We start from the raw sequence: 20,194 nt of genomic DNA, 5'->3' as shown, positions 1-20,194 counted from the left end.
AACATGTTTCGTAGCTTGGCAATGTTTCTAAGATGGAAGAATGCAGTTTTTGTAACATTGGAAATATGATTTTCAAAAGACAAATTGCTGTCTAATATAACACCCAGATTTCTGACTGTAGAGGAAGTAACAGTACATCCGTCTAGTTGCAGATTGTAATCTACAAGATTCTGTGTAGTGTTTTTTGGTCCAATAATTAATATCTCTGTCTTATCCGAATTTAATTGGAGAAAATTGTGTGTCATCCAATCTTTTACATTTTTAACACACTCTGTTAGCTTAGATAATTGGGAAGTTTCATCTGGTCTCGTTGAGATATATAGCTGAGTATCATCAGCATAACAGTGGAAGCTAATTCCGTATTTTCTAATAATATTACCAAGGGGCAACATATATATTGAAAATAGAAGGGGACCTAGGACGGATCCTTGTGGCACTCCATATTTTACTGATGATAAATGAGATGACTCCCCATTTAAGTAAACAAAATGGTAGCGATCGGACAGGTAGGATCTAAACCATCTTAGAGCCTGCCCTTGAATACCTGTATAGTTTTGTAATCGATCTATGAGTATGTCATGATCTATGGTGTCGAACGCAGCACTAAGATCAAGTAAGACTAGAAATGAGATGCAGCCTTGGTCTGACGCAAGGAGCAGGTCATTTGTAATTTTAACAAGTGCAGTTTCTGTGCTATGGTGGGGCCTAAAACCTGACTGAAATTCTTCATACATATCATTTTTATGCAGGAAGGTGCTCAATTGAGCAGACACAACTTTCTCTAAAATTTTAGACATAAATGGAAGATTTGAAATAGGCCTATAATTTGCCAGTACACTAGGATCTAGTTTTGGTTTCTTAATAAGAGGCTTGATAACCGCCAGCTTGAATGGTTTTGGGACGTGTCCTAAAGTTAACGACGAGTTTATGATATTGAGAAGTGTTTCTTCTGCTACAGGTAACAGCTCTTTCAGTAATTTAGTGGGTACAGGATCTAATAAACATGTTGTTGGTTTAGATACAGTGATAAGTTTATTTAGCTCTTCCTGTCCTATGGTTGTAAAGCGCTGCAGTTTATCTTTGGGTGCGATGGATGAAACTGAAGTGTTAGACGCTGTAGAATCTACATTCGCTATTGTATTTCTAATGTTATCTATTTTATCAGTGAAGAAATTCATAAAGTCATTACTATTTAACGTTGGTGGAATATTTGAATCAGGTGGCATCTGGTAATTTGTTAACTTAGCCACTGTGCTAAATAAAAACCTAGGATTGTTTTGGTTATTTTCAATGAGTTTGTGTATATGCTCTGCCCTAGCAGTTTTTAGAGCCTGTCTATAGCTGGACATACTGTTTTTCCATGCAATTCTAAAAACTTCTAAGTTAGTTTTTCTCCATTTGGGTTCAAGACTACGAGTTAATTTCTTGAGAGAGTGAGTATTACTGTTATACCATGGTACAGTACGTTTTTCTCTAACTTTTTTCAATTTGATTGGGGCAACAGCTTCTAATGTATTAGAGAAAATGGTGCCCATGTTGTCAGTAATTTCGTCTAATTTGTGTGTATTTTTGGGTACAATTAGCAGTTGAGATAGATCAGGCAGGTTATTTGCGAATCTTTCTTTGGTGGCTGGAACAATAGTTCTGCCCAGACGGTAACGCTGAGACATATAGTTAATATCAGTTATACGCAGCATGCACGATACAAGGAAATGGTCTGTAATATCATCACTTTGAGGTACAATATCTATAGCAGTAAGATCGATTCCATGTGATATAATTAAATCTAGTGTATGATTAAAACGATGAGTGGGCCCGGTGACATTTTGCTTGACTCCAAAGGAGTTTATTAGGTCAGTAAACGCAAGTCCTAATGTATCATTTGCATTATCAATGTGAATATTAAAATCTCCCATGATTAGCGCCTTATCAACTGTAACTAGAAGGTCTGAGAGGAAATCTGCAAATTCTTTCAGGAATTCTGTATACGGCCCTGGTGGTCTATACACAGTAGCCAGAGCAAGAGATACATTAGATTTCTTTTGCATGTCTGACAGAGTAACATTTAGCAGAAGTATTTCAAAAGAGTTAAACCTGTATCCTGTTTTCTGGGTAACATTGAGAATATCACTATATATTTGTAAAATTTGTAAAACATTACTGTATAAATAATGTAATTGTCAGGCCAGCTAAACATATACATGTGTAATTTACATAGCTTGGAATGGAATGGGTAAGGCTTCATTTAATAATTAGCATACATATTGCTATCATATTGGCTGTTTATTACTAGTCATAAAACGCTTATAAATGCTCTATTCTGCATGACCATCTGCATTTTAGATCACGTAATTCTACCCCATACCTAAACTTAACAATTACCTTACTAACTATTAATAAACAGCAAATTAGGAGTTCACTGAGGCAAATGGCATAGTTAATAGTATGGAAATATTGAGGATTTGACCTTAGAATAAAGTGTGACCACGGAAGGTGTATCGCTGAGAGTGTGAACATGTCTAACCTCAACCCAAATAGGTTTGTGATGGCTGGAGCTGTTTGCAGAGCCAATAACCAAAGCTGTAAATACCAAGTGACACATTAATCTAAAACTGTACAAAAAATTACCCTGCAATGCACCATAAGAATGAAAACAATCACTTAGCCTTCACTAGTGACTATCCTGAGCTGTGACGACAACACAGACAGGCAAAACCAAGTCATTTCAATGCTTCTGAACAATCCGAAAATTGGTTACTGGCAAACATATTTAATAATATAATGAAATATGATATTAACTGCACATTTCCAAATTAGCAGAGGCATAACTATCTCATCAGAGACGTCAGGTCCTGGTATACACAATTTTTAGCATTGCACAGTTGAGCATGCAAGCCTTTTTAAGTCTACTTCAATAAATCCCAAAATATAGGTCTACATCGGTTTTGACGTAAACACTTAACTTAGTAGGCTCAATTTGAAAGTGTACACAAACACAGACATTGGACAAACATGCTCTAGAATGCCCCGTGTCTGCCCTCCAGAAGTTATGACCGATTAAATGTCTCTGCACTCATTAACCCACCCACACAAGTGTTCATCCACACTCTTGTCTGTTGTTGCAATTCTAGTAGTTTGTTTGTTGCTCTGATTTCAGCTGTGAACAACAGACCCAGGCCCAGAGTATACTTCAGGAATACTTATCAGGAATGGTGGGGCATGTGGAGAAAAGTAAGGAAGCCACAGGTACACAAACAGCATATTCGGGATTAGGTAAATGCATCAGCTGGCCATAACAGTGAGTGTGTTTTTGAGACCGGAGCCCACACACAGAGCAGACATTCAGTTCGAAACGCTAATTAGGTACAGGCAGCTGTTTACTAGAGTGTGGGGGAGCCACAGAGATCTTCTTCCTCTCTCTCTCTCTGTCCCTCACTGTACTGATGGACCTGCGTCACAATCCCTGCGCTATTGTTTTTCACAGAGCATCAATGACTGCAGACGAGAGGGGCTCGGCTATGTAAAACCTGAACGCCACTTTGTTAAAGCGAACAGGGTCATTAGCCAGACTGGTTTCGGATGTACTGACAGGTGATGTCAGATGGCTGTTTCTGGGATAAAACACAGAGGCGTGCAGTAGGATCATTTTTGGGCTTATATAATCCTAAACTGACACTAATATGATCCCAGGAGGCATCAGAGTACCATTATTTGTCATCAGTACCATTATCACCACAGTGCTATAAAATGACAGCGCTTTTTTCACTAATGCGACCAGACAAGAGACAAGAGAAATGCATTCAGAGTTTTGTTTTTGTGACATGCAGTCTGTGTACTGTGCCTATTATGCAACTATTCTGTGTGAATGTGAAACACAAATGTGGAGTATACCGTGAAATACTGTATCCCATAATACAATGCGCTCGATTCCACCTTTTACTTCCAGTGTGATGAATGAATGATTTAATGACTATTTTATGATTTTTTCAACATTTCTTTGTATGATCATATTGATCATGCTTTAAATGAATGTTAAGAGAACTACACTGTCATTTCACAACAATATGAGTAAATGTATTGCTACAGTTCCACATTTTAAAAATATAGTATACAGCATGCACTGTCCAACATTAATATTCCATTCTGAACATAGCAACAAATAAATAGTTGTTCTGCGCTGTCCATTGAATTCACATCGACCAGGACAAAGTTTTGCATGGTCTGTGATACCATTTCTGTTTTTTCTGGTATAGGAATAATTTGCTTAATTTAATACTAATGAGCCGTTTATCAAGCACGCTTTTGGTGATAATTGAGCATTTGACTTGCACCTTGTTGCTGTGTTACAGTTTCACATTTCATGGGAACCTTTTGAAATGGAGAACAGCGTATTACATTACTACTGACTCTTGGTGAAGAGTCAAAGGAAACGAGCAGACGAAAAGAGTGTTCAGAAATGACGCTGACCCACATGGTGTTACATAATGCATGAGAGCAACCATGAAATGTCATGTTATTTACACATCTGAGCCTGAAACCTAAAAGCAGAACTCAAGTACATCGAAGCACACCTGTGACCATCAGTGTAACATGACTGTAACCTACATACTGTATTACTGAACCATTTTCATCTCTTCTGTTTGTGCCTGAAAATAGCTGTGGTTGTTGTTTTCATCAATTATTTCATTTCAGAATTTTGCTGTTGAACTTTCAATAATAAATGACACATCTGAATGTGAGTGTGTGTGTGTGTGTGTGTGTGTAATTTGAATGATTATTATTATTACTGAATTTATTTATTTTATCTTTCTTTTAAAACATTACTGTTTTGTGCCTAGAGCTCTATAACATTTACAATTCTGTAGATATTTTCTGTGGTATTAAAAAATATTGTTTATTGAGCTTGACAAGGCCAGTTCGAGAGAAAATGTGATAAAATACTCATTACCGACTTTTCTGAATTTGCAATGAGGGGAAAAGACAAATTTATAATTTTCTCATAAAACATATGAAGCATATTATTTTAGTGTGCTTGTTACACATCCCATGTGCTTACTATGGCAATAAAGTAGATGGTAATACAGTATGCATAATTAAAAGCAACTTACCAAATACCAAACCAAGTACATGTTGTAAATTAATATGACTTATTTCTTATTTGTGTTACCATATTGTAAACAATTATGCCTTAGAATAAAGTGTAAACCAAAATTCTATTGAAATGTACGTACTCTGCATTTTAACCAATTTGTTATGAATGAGGACATGCAGAATGGCTGATACTCCCATGAAACATTTACAAAATAAATTAGTTTACATTTCTTTAGCGTAGTAACCCTAATTAGAGTTCAGTTAATCCTGATAATTATGTCAGCAGCAAGTCATAGGGACACATGGTGCAGTTTCCTGAGGACAAGCCATGGAGCTCCTTTAGATTCACTAGAGTCTTAAACCTGTTGACATTCACAAACGACCAGCATGCTAAAATGTTGTTGCTTTTGTTTGGTTTTTTTGACATTCCTCAACAAATATTCTGAATGAGGACATAATAGTCTTAGTAGTGTAAACCTTTCTAAAAAAAAAAATACATTTAATCTGTATGTAGTTTTTTTGTGTGTCCACTGATACCACTGCACCTTCTGCAACATGTTACGAAATCATAAACCTTTCCAAATGATTCCAAATTTTCTGCATGCAGAATTTGGAAAGTGCACTCACCCTGTGTCTTCTGGCTTACATGTTTCGTCTCTTCTGTCTTACAGACGATTTTCAAGAGAATTGTGTCTCCAAGGCTGCCGGCAGCTCGTTGGATCCGGTGGAGGATCATTGAGCGGTGTGTTAAGCCCACCTCAGGGAGTCCATTGATGGGTCACAGTGGATGAGACTCCGGCGTGTGGTTCCCAGCTGTTGCCTTTGATCGGGGTTCTGATGATCAGCTGGAGAGAGCTGGATTTAACCCCAGGTGAATAAAAACAAACCAATCCTGAACAAAAGAGCAAAATCATCCAAATCATTCCTGGTTTTCAGTGTCCCAGTGTGTACTGCAGTCATGAGGATTGACATGCGCGTGTCTCGGTTGTCATGGTTGCCGGATGGAGTGTGTCGTCTCTGTCCCTGCTCTTCCTCTGTCTGTCTCTGTGCCGCTCTGGCTGTCTGTTCTCTCTCCTTTCTTTTTCTTTTCCTTTTCCAGCTCACCCTCCTCTCTCTGTCTCCATCCCTCCCTCCCTCTCGCAGCATCTCCCAGTCCCTCTTCTCCAGCACCCAGGTTGTCTTTCTGCTTGTTGTCCTCTCAAATCCTGTCTGTCTGTTCCTCATCTTAAAGAAGCTGCTCTGTTTCTCCCCTGACATTAGTGTGTCGTTTTGTGCTTTCTCTCCTAAGCGTTCTACTTCTTTTTCCTCTTTATTCTGGGAATGACAGGACGAGTACAGGTACAGGTGCTTGGCTGGAGATCCAGACAGGCATGCGGTGTTAATTGCTGATACGTTCACTGGTATCAGTTTGTTACATTCCTCCATGGTGACAGTAGTCTCAGCCTGAGAAAAAAGCACATCTAAAATGAGCTCACTGGCCGTCTCAATCATTGCTTCAGCTGTATCAAAGTCAGAGTGAAATGAAAATTCATTTATTTTTGACCTCATAATATTTGATCAAAATGTTGGTGACATATGCCAGACTCCTCCAATCACGTTGTCCTCTTAACCCACCCCTCCAAACTCAACAAGCTCACATTAATTGGTAACACTTTAGAATAAGGTTCCATTAGTTAATGTTAGTTAACTACTTTCGTTAACATGAACTAAGCAAGAACAATCCTTCTACAGCATTTATAAGTCTTAGTTCATGTTAATTTCAACATTTACTAATGCATTATTTAAATCAAAAGTTGTGCTTGTTAACATTAGTTAATGCACTGTGAATTACCATCAACTAACAATGAATAACTGTATTTTCATTAACTAACATTAACGAAGATGAATAAATACAGTAATAAATGTATTATTCATTGTTTGTTCATGTTAATTAATACATTAACTAACATTAACTAATGGAACCTTATTCTAAAGTGTTACCCATTAATTTGTAAGAACAATATTCCGAAGTCCCCGTTCTGCATTTCCAAATAATCCATTTCACTCGGATATACTTCACAATATGGAAGAAAAGATTTGTCACTATCTCTATTTCACCATAGACATTTTGAGTTTTTGTTTGTTTGCACTTACCAAGCTAGATATTAATCGTTGCGGTATCATATTTTTCAGATTTATTTTACACTAAACGTGATGAAATACTGATCACCGAATGAAAACAATCTTACTTTTGGCTGAACCAAGTCGATTCCTAATTTATTTCACAGAGTCCTTGTTATAAATGTAACGTACTTACTCTAATGATAACATTAAATTATACATAATTAAAAGCAACTGCTTTTATACCTGACCATATAATAAGTGCATATTGTTAATTAATAATAATGTTAATTAATAATACTTAGTACTTATTCATGTAATTACTGTAATAATGACAAGTGTGTTTAACCTAAAATTCAGTGTACTTTAAATACGGTTTAACCATCCAACGGTTATTAATGGGGACATGCAAACCAGCAGAAATTCCCATGAAACATATACCGTATTTTCCGGACTATGAGTCACACTTTTTTTCATAGTTTGGCTGGTCCTGCGACTTATAGTCAGGTGCGACTTATTTATCAAAATTAATTTGACATGAACCAAGAGAAATGAACCAAGAGAAATGAACCAAGAGAAAACATTACCATCTCCAGCCGCGAGAGGGCGCTCTATGCTGCTCAGTGCTCCTGTAGCCTCTCACTGAAAACATAGAGCGCCCTCTCCAGGCTGGAGACCGTAATGTTTTCTCTTGGTGCTTAGTTCTAAATAAATGCGATTTATAGTCCAGAGCGACTTATATATTTTTTTTTCTCATCATGGCGTATTTTTGGACTGATGCGACTTATACTCAGGTGCGACTTATAGTCCGAAAAATATGTACAAATTGTTTGCAGTTCATCATCCTAATTAGAGTTTGACTAAGTTTAGATTTATCCATCTTAAATGGCACATAAAAGCACATGTTAGTCACATGTCAGTCAGTCAACCTTTTTTTTTTTTGGCGACAATAAACTCTAAACTGGACCAGATTAGATCTGTTTCAGTTGCATTAAATTCATTTGCAGACTATTTTAGTCGCTGCAAAAATGTATTACCAAAATATTATTTGCAACAGTGTGCATGTTTCTGTGTGAGTTTGTTGTGATCAGAACGACTTGAAAGTCTGGTAATGTGTGATCCTTGCTCGTTTAGTACATGATACCCAGATTTTCTCTGTAACCATGTCAAAGTCTGCAAGTGTATGATGCCTAGTGTTTGACAGTCTGAATCTGAACACTATTCTCATGAATTTAGAATGATTATTAAAACTTTGTAGTTGTAGTTTACATCCTTGGAGTGAACAGGCCTTTAGGAAAGAAAAAAAATCACAAAAGGTTTATTTAAAATATACCGTATTTTTCAGACTATAAGTCACACCTAAGTATAAGTCGCATCAGTCCAAAAATACACCATGATGAGGAAAAAAACATATATAAGTCGCACTGGACCATAAGTCGCATTTATTTAGAACCAAGAACCAAGAGAAAACATTACCGTCTCCAGCCGCGAGAGGGCGCTCTATGTCTTCTGTGTAGACTACAGGAGCACAGAGCAGCATAGAGCGCCCTCTCGCGGCTGGAGACGGTAATGTTTTCTCTTGGTTCATGTCTCTTAGTTCATTTCTCATGGTCCATGTCAAATTAATTTTGATAAATAAGTCGCACCTGACTATAAGTCGCAGGACCAGCCAAACTATGAAAAAAAGTGCGACTTATAGTCCGGAAAATACGGTAGTAATAATAATGATTTCTTTCATAGAAAACCAGTGTGATTAAAAGGAGAGCAAAATCTCCTGCATCTCAGCTTAGGTTTTCTCCTTTGAAAACAGCAAACCTCAAGCATTTCTCCTCCAATTCATGCAGTCACAAATGAGCTGAGCTGTGATGATCCATTAAAACTCTGCGCTCTTACACAAATTGTCTCTTTTGTGGGGAATTGCACTGCTCCTAAAAAATGTTCACTTAAACGGAACAACAACAACAAAATCCCTTTGATGATTCCCATTCGGGCTGATTTGCATTCATGACTTAGCCGGATGGCTGCTGTAAGAGCCTGAGGTCTCGGTTAGATCAGCACACTAATGGGGTCATCTAATAGAGAGACTTGCATAATGAACATTTCAGAATGAATTTCTGTCCTTTTATTGATAAAGTGTAATTATGTAATGCTTCCGTTGTCCAGTTATCTTCTCAAACTTTTCTTCAAGAAATCAGCAGTGGTGACCTCTTCACAGTTGCTATAATAATCTCTGGTGGGTTATTCATCACGTCTGCTGTGGCTGTGGGTTATGGTATAATGTATGGCTCCTCTGCGCTGAGCTTTCGACAGCACGCAGTAAACAGTTCTTCACATACAATAATTACAGTGTTTACAAGATGATCTTAAATACTTTTATGCTTTTGACAATCCCTTATGCTCAACAAGGATGCATGTGATTAAAAGTACAAACAAACATAATTGCACTTTAAAGTAACAGTTTTCTATTTGAAGATATTTTAAGCTGTATTTCCATCATCATTACTCCAGTCGTCAGTGTCACGTGATTTTTCAGAAATCATTTTAATATGAAGAATGTTTAATGTGTCAGAATGACGAGTTTGAGAAAATGGTTAAAAGATTTTCATCTTTAGATGAACTCAACCTTTATAGATGGAATCTACATTCACACATTAAAAAACAGTGTTTTACCATGCTTGTACCGCACTCTGCAGCTGTCATTGAGGCAGTTTGACATGTAACTGACGTACATACTGGCTCTCTCAACTGCTCTCCTTTACCTTACAGAAACCTATAAGAACAGAAATGACTTATCGAGACAAAAATATCCGGTTCTGAAAATCTGAACAGCGTGTGCATCTGTAACAGAAACAATAATGTCAGCATTTAACAAAGCAGCTGCTGGAATGGGCTACACGAGCCTGTATCATTTGGATTAGTTTTTAATTGCCCCTATAATTCTTATGTTCGTATATACAGTATATTTATAAACACAGATCGAAAAATAGTAACTCGGATGTTATCACTGACAACGGTCGAGAGAAAAGATGAAGCAGGAAAATATCGATGTGTGCTGTAAAGGTCACACATGTATAACATGGTTTCAAGGGGGAAGCAAATACTCTTTTACAGATTCGCTGCAATAGACGAAGAAAGAGACTTGAGGAGAAATCAGTATGAACGGATGCCCATGCAACTCAGTTTTTCACAGCCTTACTCCTCACAGTTAGGTTCCTGGCCTGTTAGCTGTAGGACTTTGTTATTTTTGAAGTCCTTTGCCAGTTAATGATCTCTTCTCTAGATATCCATGAGTTATTTCCCTAAGTGCCTGAAACAACTGCATATGCAATTGATAGCCATGAGTGGGATTATAACATTCATTTAACATTTGTTTTTTTTTTGCAAATTAAAAATACAAAAAATACTCCAATTCCGGAAATCATATATATATATATATATATATATATATATATATATATATATATATATATATATATATATATATATATATATATATATATATATTAGGCTAAAAAATTATTTTAGATTTTATTAATTTATAAATCTAAAATATTTATTAAAATAAAAAATATAAAATACATAAATAAATAATATAATTAATTATTATAAATAAATAAATGTTAATAATTTCTTAGAATAGTTTCTGTTTCTAAGAAACAATTATAAAATATTCTGCTGAATAATATTTCCCCCCCTATTATATCAACATCAGTATCCAAACGAATTTTTATACACAAATTAAAAACGTTTCAAAAATTCCACATTTCCAAAAACATATTTTGCAATCACATTAGTTTGTTTCCACCATGGGATATTTTTTAAAGCGACTGTGAATTTTTTCCACAATTCAAACTTTGGATTTTGCAATTCAAAAAAATAAAAATAAAAATAAAAATAAATAAATCACAATTACATTTTTTATTTGTGTATTCCGCTGCGCAAATGGGCTTCCATGATAAAATGACTAGATAAGATGGGGGGGGATAGCATCGCGTGCAAATTGAGAACTAAAAGACTAAAACTAAAAGGCGAGCTGTGTTTTATTCTTGTGTGTGGGGCGGGTGCAGGAACACATCACCTCATTAACTTCAATTGATCTCCAGCGCTGACAGAGCGTCATTAACCCACACCACAGGCAACACAACCCCAATGTGTTTCATAGAATGATCAGATCACAGCAGGATGTACCAGTGGATGAATTTCCTTCAGTGTGTCTGTACATTATTTCTCGGCATCAGGTCTGCATATTTGATCAAAGAAGAGATCCTACAAGTTTGTGATTGCACCCTGCTGCTTCATTCTGTATATTCGCAGGGAGCTGGTGGGTGCAAAGCATTTAATGAATGAGTGGATGAGCCCATGAGGCAATCAGACGAGGTGATGACAGGGGCACGGCTGCACCGGGCTCCTCTGGTCGATAAAGCCATTACACACCCAGCCAGGATCAGCCTTACAGAACACACAACAACAGTAGTGTAGGTTATGCATTATATCTCAGATTTTATAAAAGGTCGCATCAATTATTTCTCTTCAAATCTGTTTATGACCTATAAAATGCAGCCTGGAGTGACATGCTTTTAATAAGCTCTTCTGAGCATGCAGTTACTTTTAAGTGAAGGATTTAACAATGTATCTGTCAGGGCATTAAATCTAATCCAGACATGAATCTGCCAGACAATAATGAAGTGGAAATGAGCCTTAGACAAACAACTGGTCATGTGCTAGCATATATGCTCTTGTCAGTCTATTATAATGCAGCCTTGATGAACTGAATAATGCTAATGTGCTGTTAACATAAATCAGGGGAAGACAGCAGGGCTGATGGACATGCTGGAGGGTCAGTAATACATTCTTATTTATTTATTCATTTTAAATAGATTTAAGTATGAAATGCTTTTTAAAGACCATAATCTTATATTACAGGGTGCAATGTGATATTTGATGAGAGGATGAGACCGATTTGGCAAAAGGTTGAGCAGGTGGTTAGACAGAAAAGATTTCAAGCATCATCTGAAAAGCCAAGAAACCTACAATTTAACCCTTTCACGCTATTTTACTCACACTCATGCCATCCAAGATTGTAGTTTGTTTCTTCAAGGGAACGGATTTGTAGAAATGGATCCTCTGCAGTGAATGGGTGCCGTCAATCAAACCTATATAGCAAAATTTGGTAGTTCTGTATGTTGTTTCAGGGTTGGCATCGTCTCTTTTCAGGTGTTTTTCCCTATTTTCATTTTTGGGTAAACAACTTTTAGATAAATAAAAGATTTATCATTTATATTTATAATATGAATATATAAAGAATACAAGACTTAAACCTTTCCCCCAAGAGGAACATTCATTTTGACCAAACAGCAATTGATGACAAGTAGATTTAATATGTTTAATGTACAATACAATACAAATCTGATACAAATGATTCAGTGGCTTGCACTTAAGAGATATTTGAGTGAATTTTGTGATCTGTAAGCTCATTTTTATTACAACATTTATATTCATCCAGATTCCAAAGCATTGCGATGGAGAATGTTCCCGATTTCAGAATCAGAATCATCAGAATGAGCTTTATTGCCAGGTATGTTTACACATACGAGGAATTTGTTTTCGTGACAGAAGCTCCGCAGTACAACAGAATGACAGCGACAGAACATAAAACACATAATAAAAGAATAAAAAATACAAATATGTAGACAGTGAATGACTATATACAAATGACAATTGTAGGCAGGTATATTACAAAATGCAGTTATGTATGTACATATATATTGTGTGCAAAATTTAAGTGTATACTAAGTATGTGTGTTAGATAAATAAAGTGTGTGTGTATATAAATATAAAGTGTAGTGTGTTCGCCATTATTGTCAGCCGTTCATAAGATGGATTGCCTGAGGGAAGAAACTGGTCCTGTGTCTGGTTGTTCTAGTGCTCAGTGCTCTGTAGCGTCGACCAGATGGCAACAGTTCAAAGAGGGAGTGTGCTGGATGTGAGGGGTCCAGAGTGATTTTGACAGCCCTTTTTCTCACTCTGGATGAGTACAGTTCTTGAATAGATGGGAGAGTTGAACCGATGATTCTCTCAGCAGTCCGGACTACTCTCTGTAGTCTTCTGAGGTCAGATTTAGAAGCTGAGCTGAACCAGACAGTTACTGAAGTGCAGAGGATGGATTCAATGATGGTGGAGTAGAACTGTTTCAGCAGCTCCTGTGGCAGGTTAAACTTCCTCAGCTGGTGGAGAAAGTACAACCTCTGCTGGGCCTTTTTTACGATGGAGTCAATGTGAATGTCCCACTTCAGGTCCTGAGAGATGGTGGTTCCCAGGAACCTGAATGACTCCACTGCAGTCACAGGGCTGTTCATGATGGTGAGTGGGGGGAGTGCAGGGGGGTTTCTCCTGAAGTCCACGATCATCTCCACTGTTTTGAGGGTGTTAAGCTCCAGGTTGTTGAGACTGCACCAGACAGCCAGCTCTTTTACCTCCTGTCTGTAAGCAGACTCGTCACCGTCCTGAATGAGGCCGATGAGTGTGGTGTCATCTGCAAACTTCAGGAGCTTGACAGAGGGGTCCTTAGATGTGCAATCGTTGGTGAACAGGGAGAAGAGCAGTGGGGAGAGATTTAATTGTCACAGACTAGTGAAATAATAACCACTGACACTTTAGACCTGGAAAGATAGTTTTTCTCCAGATTATTTATTACACCTTCAGACAAAATCTTAAAATAAATGAACAAATGTTGCATATGTTTAATGTCAGGCTTTTATGGCTCAAGTAGTATGATAAAATGGAGATCAAACTAAAGGAAGAAAAACATTAATTTTACTAAAAAAGTATGAGCTATCAATCAGACGACAAAAGGGATTTAGAAAATTGTGAACATCTTTCAGCAAAGTTATATATATGATACAGTAGGATTTATGGTTAAAATGTCTGAAGCGGAAATGATGTGATATTAAATCCATTCATTTCAGAAGACAAGACGATAGTGTGAAAGCACTAGATGCATATCCTGACACTGAGAAACTGAATTCAGTATTACTTTAGTCACAATATTTATACCAGCTATTGTAGCTGGTCATGTTGACTAGAAGTCATTCTTCTGCATTTAGAAAAGAGGGGTACCCATGTCCAATTATAAGACCCCAAATTTCCTATGCACCCACATAATGCATGCTATACAGACCTCACATACCTCTGTGCGCCGGAAAAATATTACTAATAAATCCCTTTCTGACATTATCGACCAGAGAATAGTTTTCACTGGTAGAAATGTGCTGTCTTTCTTTGAAATAAATGCCACTTGAATGGCTTTATCTAATCAGTCATCCATTGTGTGCCTCAGTGGTCCAAATATGCAATATTTTGGGGCTCATTTTAAAGTCCGTGTGCGCACTGTTGCTGGTGGTTTGTAATTCCATTGTTCCGGTTATATTTGCCAATGTCTTTTTGCAGTAACAGCTGAGGTGACATCACATTAAACATGTATGTTTTGGTTCAGATCTCAGGGGATCAGCCATCCAAAGGGCTTTTCACAGCCTTTTCACACATTTCTTTCCTCCACATACCAGAAATAATCTGGGATTTATATATATATATATTTTTTTTAATTATATCCGTCAGGACAGCATTACATAAAATAATTTTACTACTGAAATAAATTTAAGATGCATGCACTTTTGCAAAAATCTAATATTTAAAGGCGGTTTAGTTGTAATTACATTACCCCAGGATTGCAGAAAAAAAATCCACTTTTCCCAGAATTATTTATAGAAACTGCTTTGTTGACATCATTGATCATTTGCGGTAAGAATATAATTACCTTTTCTCTCATGTTAAATTGCCATTTGAATAGATTTTTAAGCTTAATGCATTCTGGGAATTTCAGGTTTTGTTGACCGCTTTCTCAAGGTCAGGGGTCCTCAACTCCGGCCCTCGAGATCCACTTTCCTGCAGAGTTTAGCTCCAGTCTAGATTAAACTCACCTAAAGACCTTGATGAGCTGGTTCTGGGGTTTGATTAGGGTTGGAGCTAAACTCTGCAGGAAAGTGGATCCCGAGGGCCAGAGATGAGGACCCATCCTAAATTGTTAAACCGTTTGTACAATAGGTGCCCTCTATTGACATCTAGTGGCTCACCCCAGTCAATGGGTTATCAGAGAGAATGACAACAAATCCAAATTAAACCAGCACTCTTAAAAGAAACTACAACCATTTATCATTTTATTGATAACATTGACAAATACCTCAAGTATTTACACACTACATTTTGCAGATAAGAAAGTCGCTCGAATCATTTGAGATCTAAAAATGCCATGTTTATTTCAAATCACAGTGTCACCTAGACATAAAAAACAAAACTGAAGGTGCAAATTAGAGCTTTCCCCACCTTAACATTTCATCACTTGCATCTGGTTAAAGCTGAAAATGTACCTAGACTCTCCTCACATAAAATTATCAATGTAATAAGTCAAAATTACACAAATAATAATAACCACAATTCACAAACGTACTCTCATTGCGGGAAGCGTATGGGGCCGAACGAAACTGAACTTTAAATATAGCAAAAAATTGTGCATTTTGAAAGCTGGGAGAGTAGAAAATAAAACAAAAGAACTAAGTCAACAGCCATACAGAAACACACCACCTTAAATAGTTTTAAAAGAGTATGTACTGCTACCACTTTGTTTATGGTTGAACGGTGTGGAAATATTTTGCTTTTGCCAATGCAGTTTAATAGCAAGCTGTAACTGGACCACCAGCAAACCCAGCACTGAGAAAGTTTGGTTGTCTAAAGTCAGAGCTTGCATGCATTGGGCGTCTCTACTGGTGATCAGTTTATAGCAGCCTTGACATCAAGACCTCGTAGACCCAGACTTAACTGATACTAATTGGAAGCGAACAAATAACTTGCTGCCCAATTAGGAGAAACAAGTTCTTTAGTCATCCTCATCATCTTCCTCTTCTTCGTCCTCCTCATCATCATCGTCGTCGTCGTCATCATCATCCTCTTCCTTGGGTTTGGCTTTGGCAGATGATGCCCCTCCGCTTCCTTTCCCCTTTCCTCTGTAGTCAGCCATGTCCTGAGAAGACAGAACACTATAACACAACTCATATGCTCATCAAGGCTGCACTGAATAAACAATACAGTAAATCGGTAATACTGTAAAATACTGTTACGACAATTTCAAACTGTTTCTATTTGAATAGATTTTTAAATGCAATTTATTCCTGTGATGGCCACAGGATCCTTCAGAAATCACGCTCTCATTTGTTCTTCAACCACTATCCACACTGAATAACGAAGAGCATTTTGAGAGAGGTCATGCTGCACCTTCTGATACTTGTCCTTCAGTTTGTTGGCCTTGGACAGAAAGGGCTGCTTCTCCGAATCAGACAGATTGTTCCACATCTCTCCCAGCTTCTTGGCTACATCTCCAATGCCCAGACTGGGGTGCTGAGCCTTTATGCTGGGCCTTTCTTCTGCACAGAACAGGAAAAATCCAGACCTGGGAAAAGGACAAACAATTTAAGCGACAAAACCAAATAAGAGCATATTCCATCAAGAATCACTGAAATAAGCTCTAGAAATAAGGAAAGAGCACATACGGTGGCCGCCTTGGAGCATTAGGGTCCTTCTTCTGCTTCTGACCCTTCTTTCCTGGATTGTAGCTCATCATTTCCTGGTCATACCGGGCTTTGTCCTGCTTGGCCATGTCTTCAAATTTAGTCTTCTCTTTTGGTGACATAGTCTGAAACAAATGTCCATTTCTTTAAGCTGCTATCTGCAGAATTTGTACATTTATATTCATTGACTTTATATTCTACTTACTTTCCATCTTTCTGAGCACTTCTTGGAAAATTCTGAGAAGTTAACCGAGACGCCGGGGCTCTTCTTGTTGTGCTCTTCACGACACGTCTTCACAAAATAAGCATAGGCGGACATCTTGCCCTTGGGTTTTCCTGGATCACCCTTTGCCATTTTTACTAAGCCGCTTAAGTTTCACCACACCTGGAAATACACAGACAATTTAATAAACTAAAACAAATGTTACTAAAAGGACCTAATATGATTGGGCACCATAGTTTCAATGCATCTTTTCATACATGGGACATCACATCCCTAGAGACACCCTTATTAAAATGTCAATTTTCCAGCAGTGTTGGTTCCAGAATTAATTCATATTCTAATTCTTCTGAAAACCATATGGATTTTAAAGTCATCCTTAAAGAGATGCAAGCTGTGATAACACAAACCAACCAACTATAATGTGAAGCTGAATCACAACATTACATGTTTTCATATGAAGTAAAAATATTTGAAAATCAGATAAAATCAGAAGACTGCATGCTATACATTACATTTATTGCACTATTCATTATCGCGGTGGTTCATGGCAGTGGACAGGCGCTAAAGGGTTCTTACTGAAAACTGTTTCAATTGTTAGAAATTTTTTTACAGACTCATGGGTAATGTAGTTTTCCCACATGGAGTTCTGAACCTCGCAGCTCCTTAAAGCACAGCTGTCTTTAAAGACCTAAATTATCATAAAAATCAGTTAAATGGGATTTTTACTTCGGGAACCTCGTTTGTTTCAATGTATCGTCCGTGGTGCCTTCAAACACGATTTATTTAAAATTCCATGCTGTGAAGTGCAAACTGATGACAGAAACTAAACTTTATTTTTAATCGTAAAGCTGCAAATTAGTGATCATTTCCAAAATACGATGCAATTTAACTAGTCAAGCGTTTAAAAGACGATATGCGGAGAGTGACTGTCTGACCGCTTCTTCAATCAGACTCCATTAAAATGGCTTCTTATCAGCGGCGAGGAACAATGACTTGCACATCATAGTTTTCACAGCAGACTCTTCGGGGATTTGTCGACTTGCTGATAGGCAAGCCTTTTAAAAGTCGTTCATTAAATACAGTGAGCCGCGAGGCCAGCTTTTACGAAGTTTTACCGGTTCCCCACTGCACGATAAAATCACGAATCCTACTATCGTGAAGGCTTGCGACATGAATATTAATTACGCACCGTGACATACGCCCCGCGTAGCTAGCTGATTGGTTGCCAAGCAGACGTATTTAGTGACCTAGCGAATTAATGAATCATACTATGAAGAAGGCGTTCGTTATAAATATTAAAATAAGTGCACTGTACGAATTTAACGCAGAAACGTCAGCGAATTAATTAATATTCATGAGCCAAACCTTCCCTATAGTAGGATTCGGAAACTCGCACCCGGCACAAACCCGTTTATAACAAAGGCAGAGGAAAACCAGCCATGACTGGCACTGGCTGTCAACAGCGTGTTTAACAGCTCAATGCTCTCCAGAACCAGAAAACATACAACCAGATTAAACTATTACACAGCACATATAACACAGCGACGACACACTGTGCACTTCACACCAGCCTTTCAGGCCATTTAGCACCCAGTGATTTTTGAGGCATATTTTTACATCGCCAGCCATTTTAAAAGCACGTTCGTCACTTAACTTCAGTTTAACACACAATAAAAATGTAGCTTTTCTTGACTGTAAACGAAAGCAAAATAGTTTTGAACTAAATAAACACAAACCACCGTTAACATTTCACTGTAAATGAGTTTTTAAAAGGAAAACTCGGTTAGTTATACAAAAAATGGGTTTACACACCAAAACGTGATTTAAATAATTAAAATAAGATATTAAAGAAAATATTAGGCCCCAGTGAAGATTTTAAAACGGAGTGTTTTATAGATACCGTCTGATAGTGTTCGTCCCGTCGTCTGCTCTCCTCAGTCACACTAACGGCCTCGCGCTGCCTTCCTCTCTACTGAAGACCACACAGCCTCGCGCTAGCTCACTACGAGACCCACCTGATTGGTCAATCCCGGCGCCCATTTAAAACAGCCTCCACAACTGTGGATTGGCTCAAATATTATACATATTCATAAGATGCTTGCCGCCATTGGACAGAAGCCTAAACCACACCCATTATTCAAAAACAAGGCGGGAATTCCTGTCATAACAACAGAAGTTAAAAAGATCTGTGCAAACCACGTGTGAGCGTGAACTACATGCAATACTGTACTACATAGAGAACTGTATGCTGTACAGTGTTTTAGGGCGTGAGAATACTGAGTGAAGTAGAAGAAAATAGGGCAGTTTGGCTGCTACATGAAAACGAGGACGGCCTACATAAAAATAGTAATCTAAAACATTGTGTTTAATGGTTTGTCCAAAACACTGTGTCAAGGACATACATGACTATGGTTTTTGTTTTCAATATTAAATTTAGTAGAGTAACAATATGTATTTGTTTTATTATAAATATGTGGCTTAAATTGCATTTACATGTAATTTGAACCCGTTAAAAATGGGATTAAGAAATGTTTAAGAAATGAGATATTATGGATTACCAAAAGCATTAGAAATTACACACAAGATGTAAGATATTTTTTATTCTTTGCACTACAAAATGTAGATTTAAACATTAACATTCTCAATGATTCAAATTTAAGCTTCTAAGAAATTAGAAATGTATTACTATAAAATAAAAAATAATGGATATTATGAACACATTCAGAAAGTAAAATATGTACGCGTCAGGCAACTTTTAGTAAAACTTAACCTATAATGTCATAGTAATATTGAAGCACATTTTAAATAATAACAATATACGGTGGCGGTTTATGTACACAAATGTGTCACACAAGCACAGAGCAAATCTATGCACAAATTTTACATTACACATGATTTTGGATTGTTACATTTCAATTAGCGATTATATGCAACATAAGAGCAAGAACATGTTTGCCAAAGCCACTGGAATATTCAGGCATGTTTAGTAGAGAGACTGTTTAGTTCAGGATAACATTATATTTTTGCCAACAAGATTTGACCAAAAAATGCACCGTTGTCTTGGAATAGGCTGTCCTGAAACTCAGCCCTCGATGAAACTCAGATGTTAAAATCAAATCACCAAAAGTGATAACCTAAACACAATTTTACACACAGAGCACTC

General features: G+C 37.2%; 2 protein-coding genes across 2 annotated transcripts in view; both read right to left on the bottom strand.

The window, feature by feature from the left end:
* LOC113063897 (short transient receptor potential channel 5-like) overlaps window positions 1-6,216 on the bottom strand; it is a 46,242-nt gene extending 40,026 nt beyond the window's left edge. Inside the window, exon 1 of the mRNA XM_026234314.1 lies at window positions 5,719-6,216. The gene's annotated coding sequence lies outside the window, so the exon portion shown is untranslated. The remainder of the gene's footprint in view (window positions 1-5,718) is intronic.
* Window positions 6,217-15,394: 9,178 nt separating this feature from the next.
* Window positions 15,395-19,066, bottom strand: LOC113063895 (high mobility group protein B3-like). The gene is made up of 5 exons (XM_026234312.1): window positions 18,932-19,066; window positions 17,014-17,193; window positions 16,791-16,933; window positions 16,516-16,690; window positions 15,395-16,264 (listed from the first exon to the last, which is right to left on the bottom strand). Exons 2-5 carry the CDS (start codon window positions 17,161-17,163, stop codon window positions 16,121-16,123), a joined length of 612 nt encoding a protein of 203 aa, XP_026090097.1. The 5' UTR covers window positions 17,164-17,193; window positions 18,932-19,066; the 3' UTR covers window positions 15,395-16,120.
* Window positions 19,067-20,194: the final 1,128 nt, after the last annotated feature.

Source organism: Carassius auratus, chromosome 46 (assembly GCF_003368295.1).
Source record: "Carassius auratus strain Wakin chromosome 46, ASM336829v1, whole genome shotgun sequence".
Lineage (NCBI taxonomy): Eukaryota > Metazoa > Chordata > Actinopteri > Cypriniformes > Cyprinidae > Carassius > Carassius auratus.
This window is presented reverse-complemented; position numbering and strand designations above follow the sequence as displayed.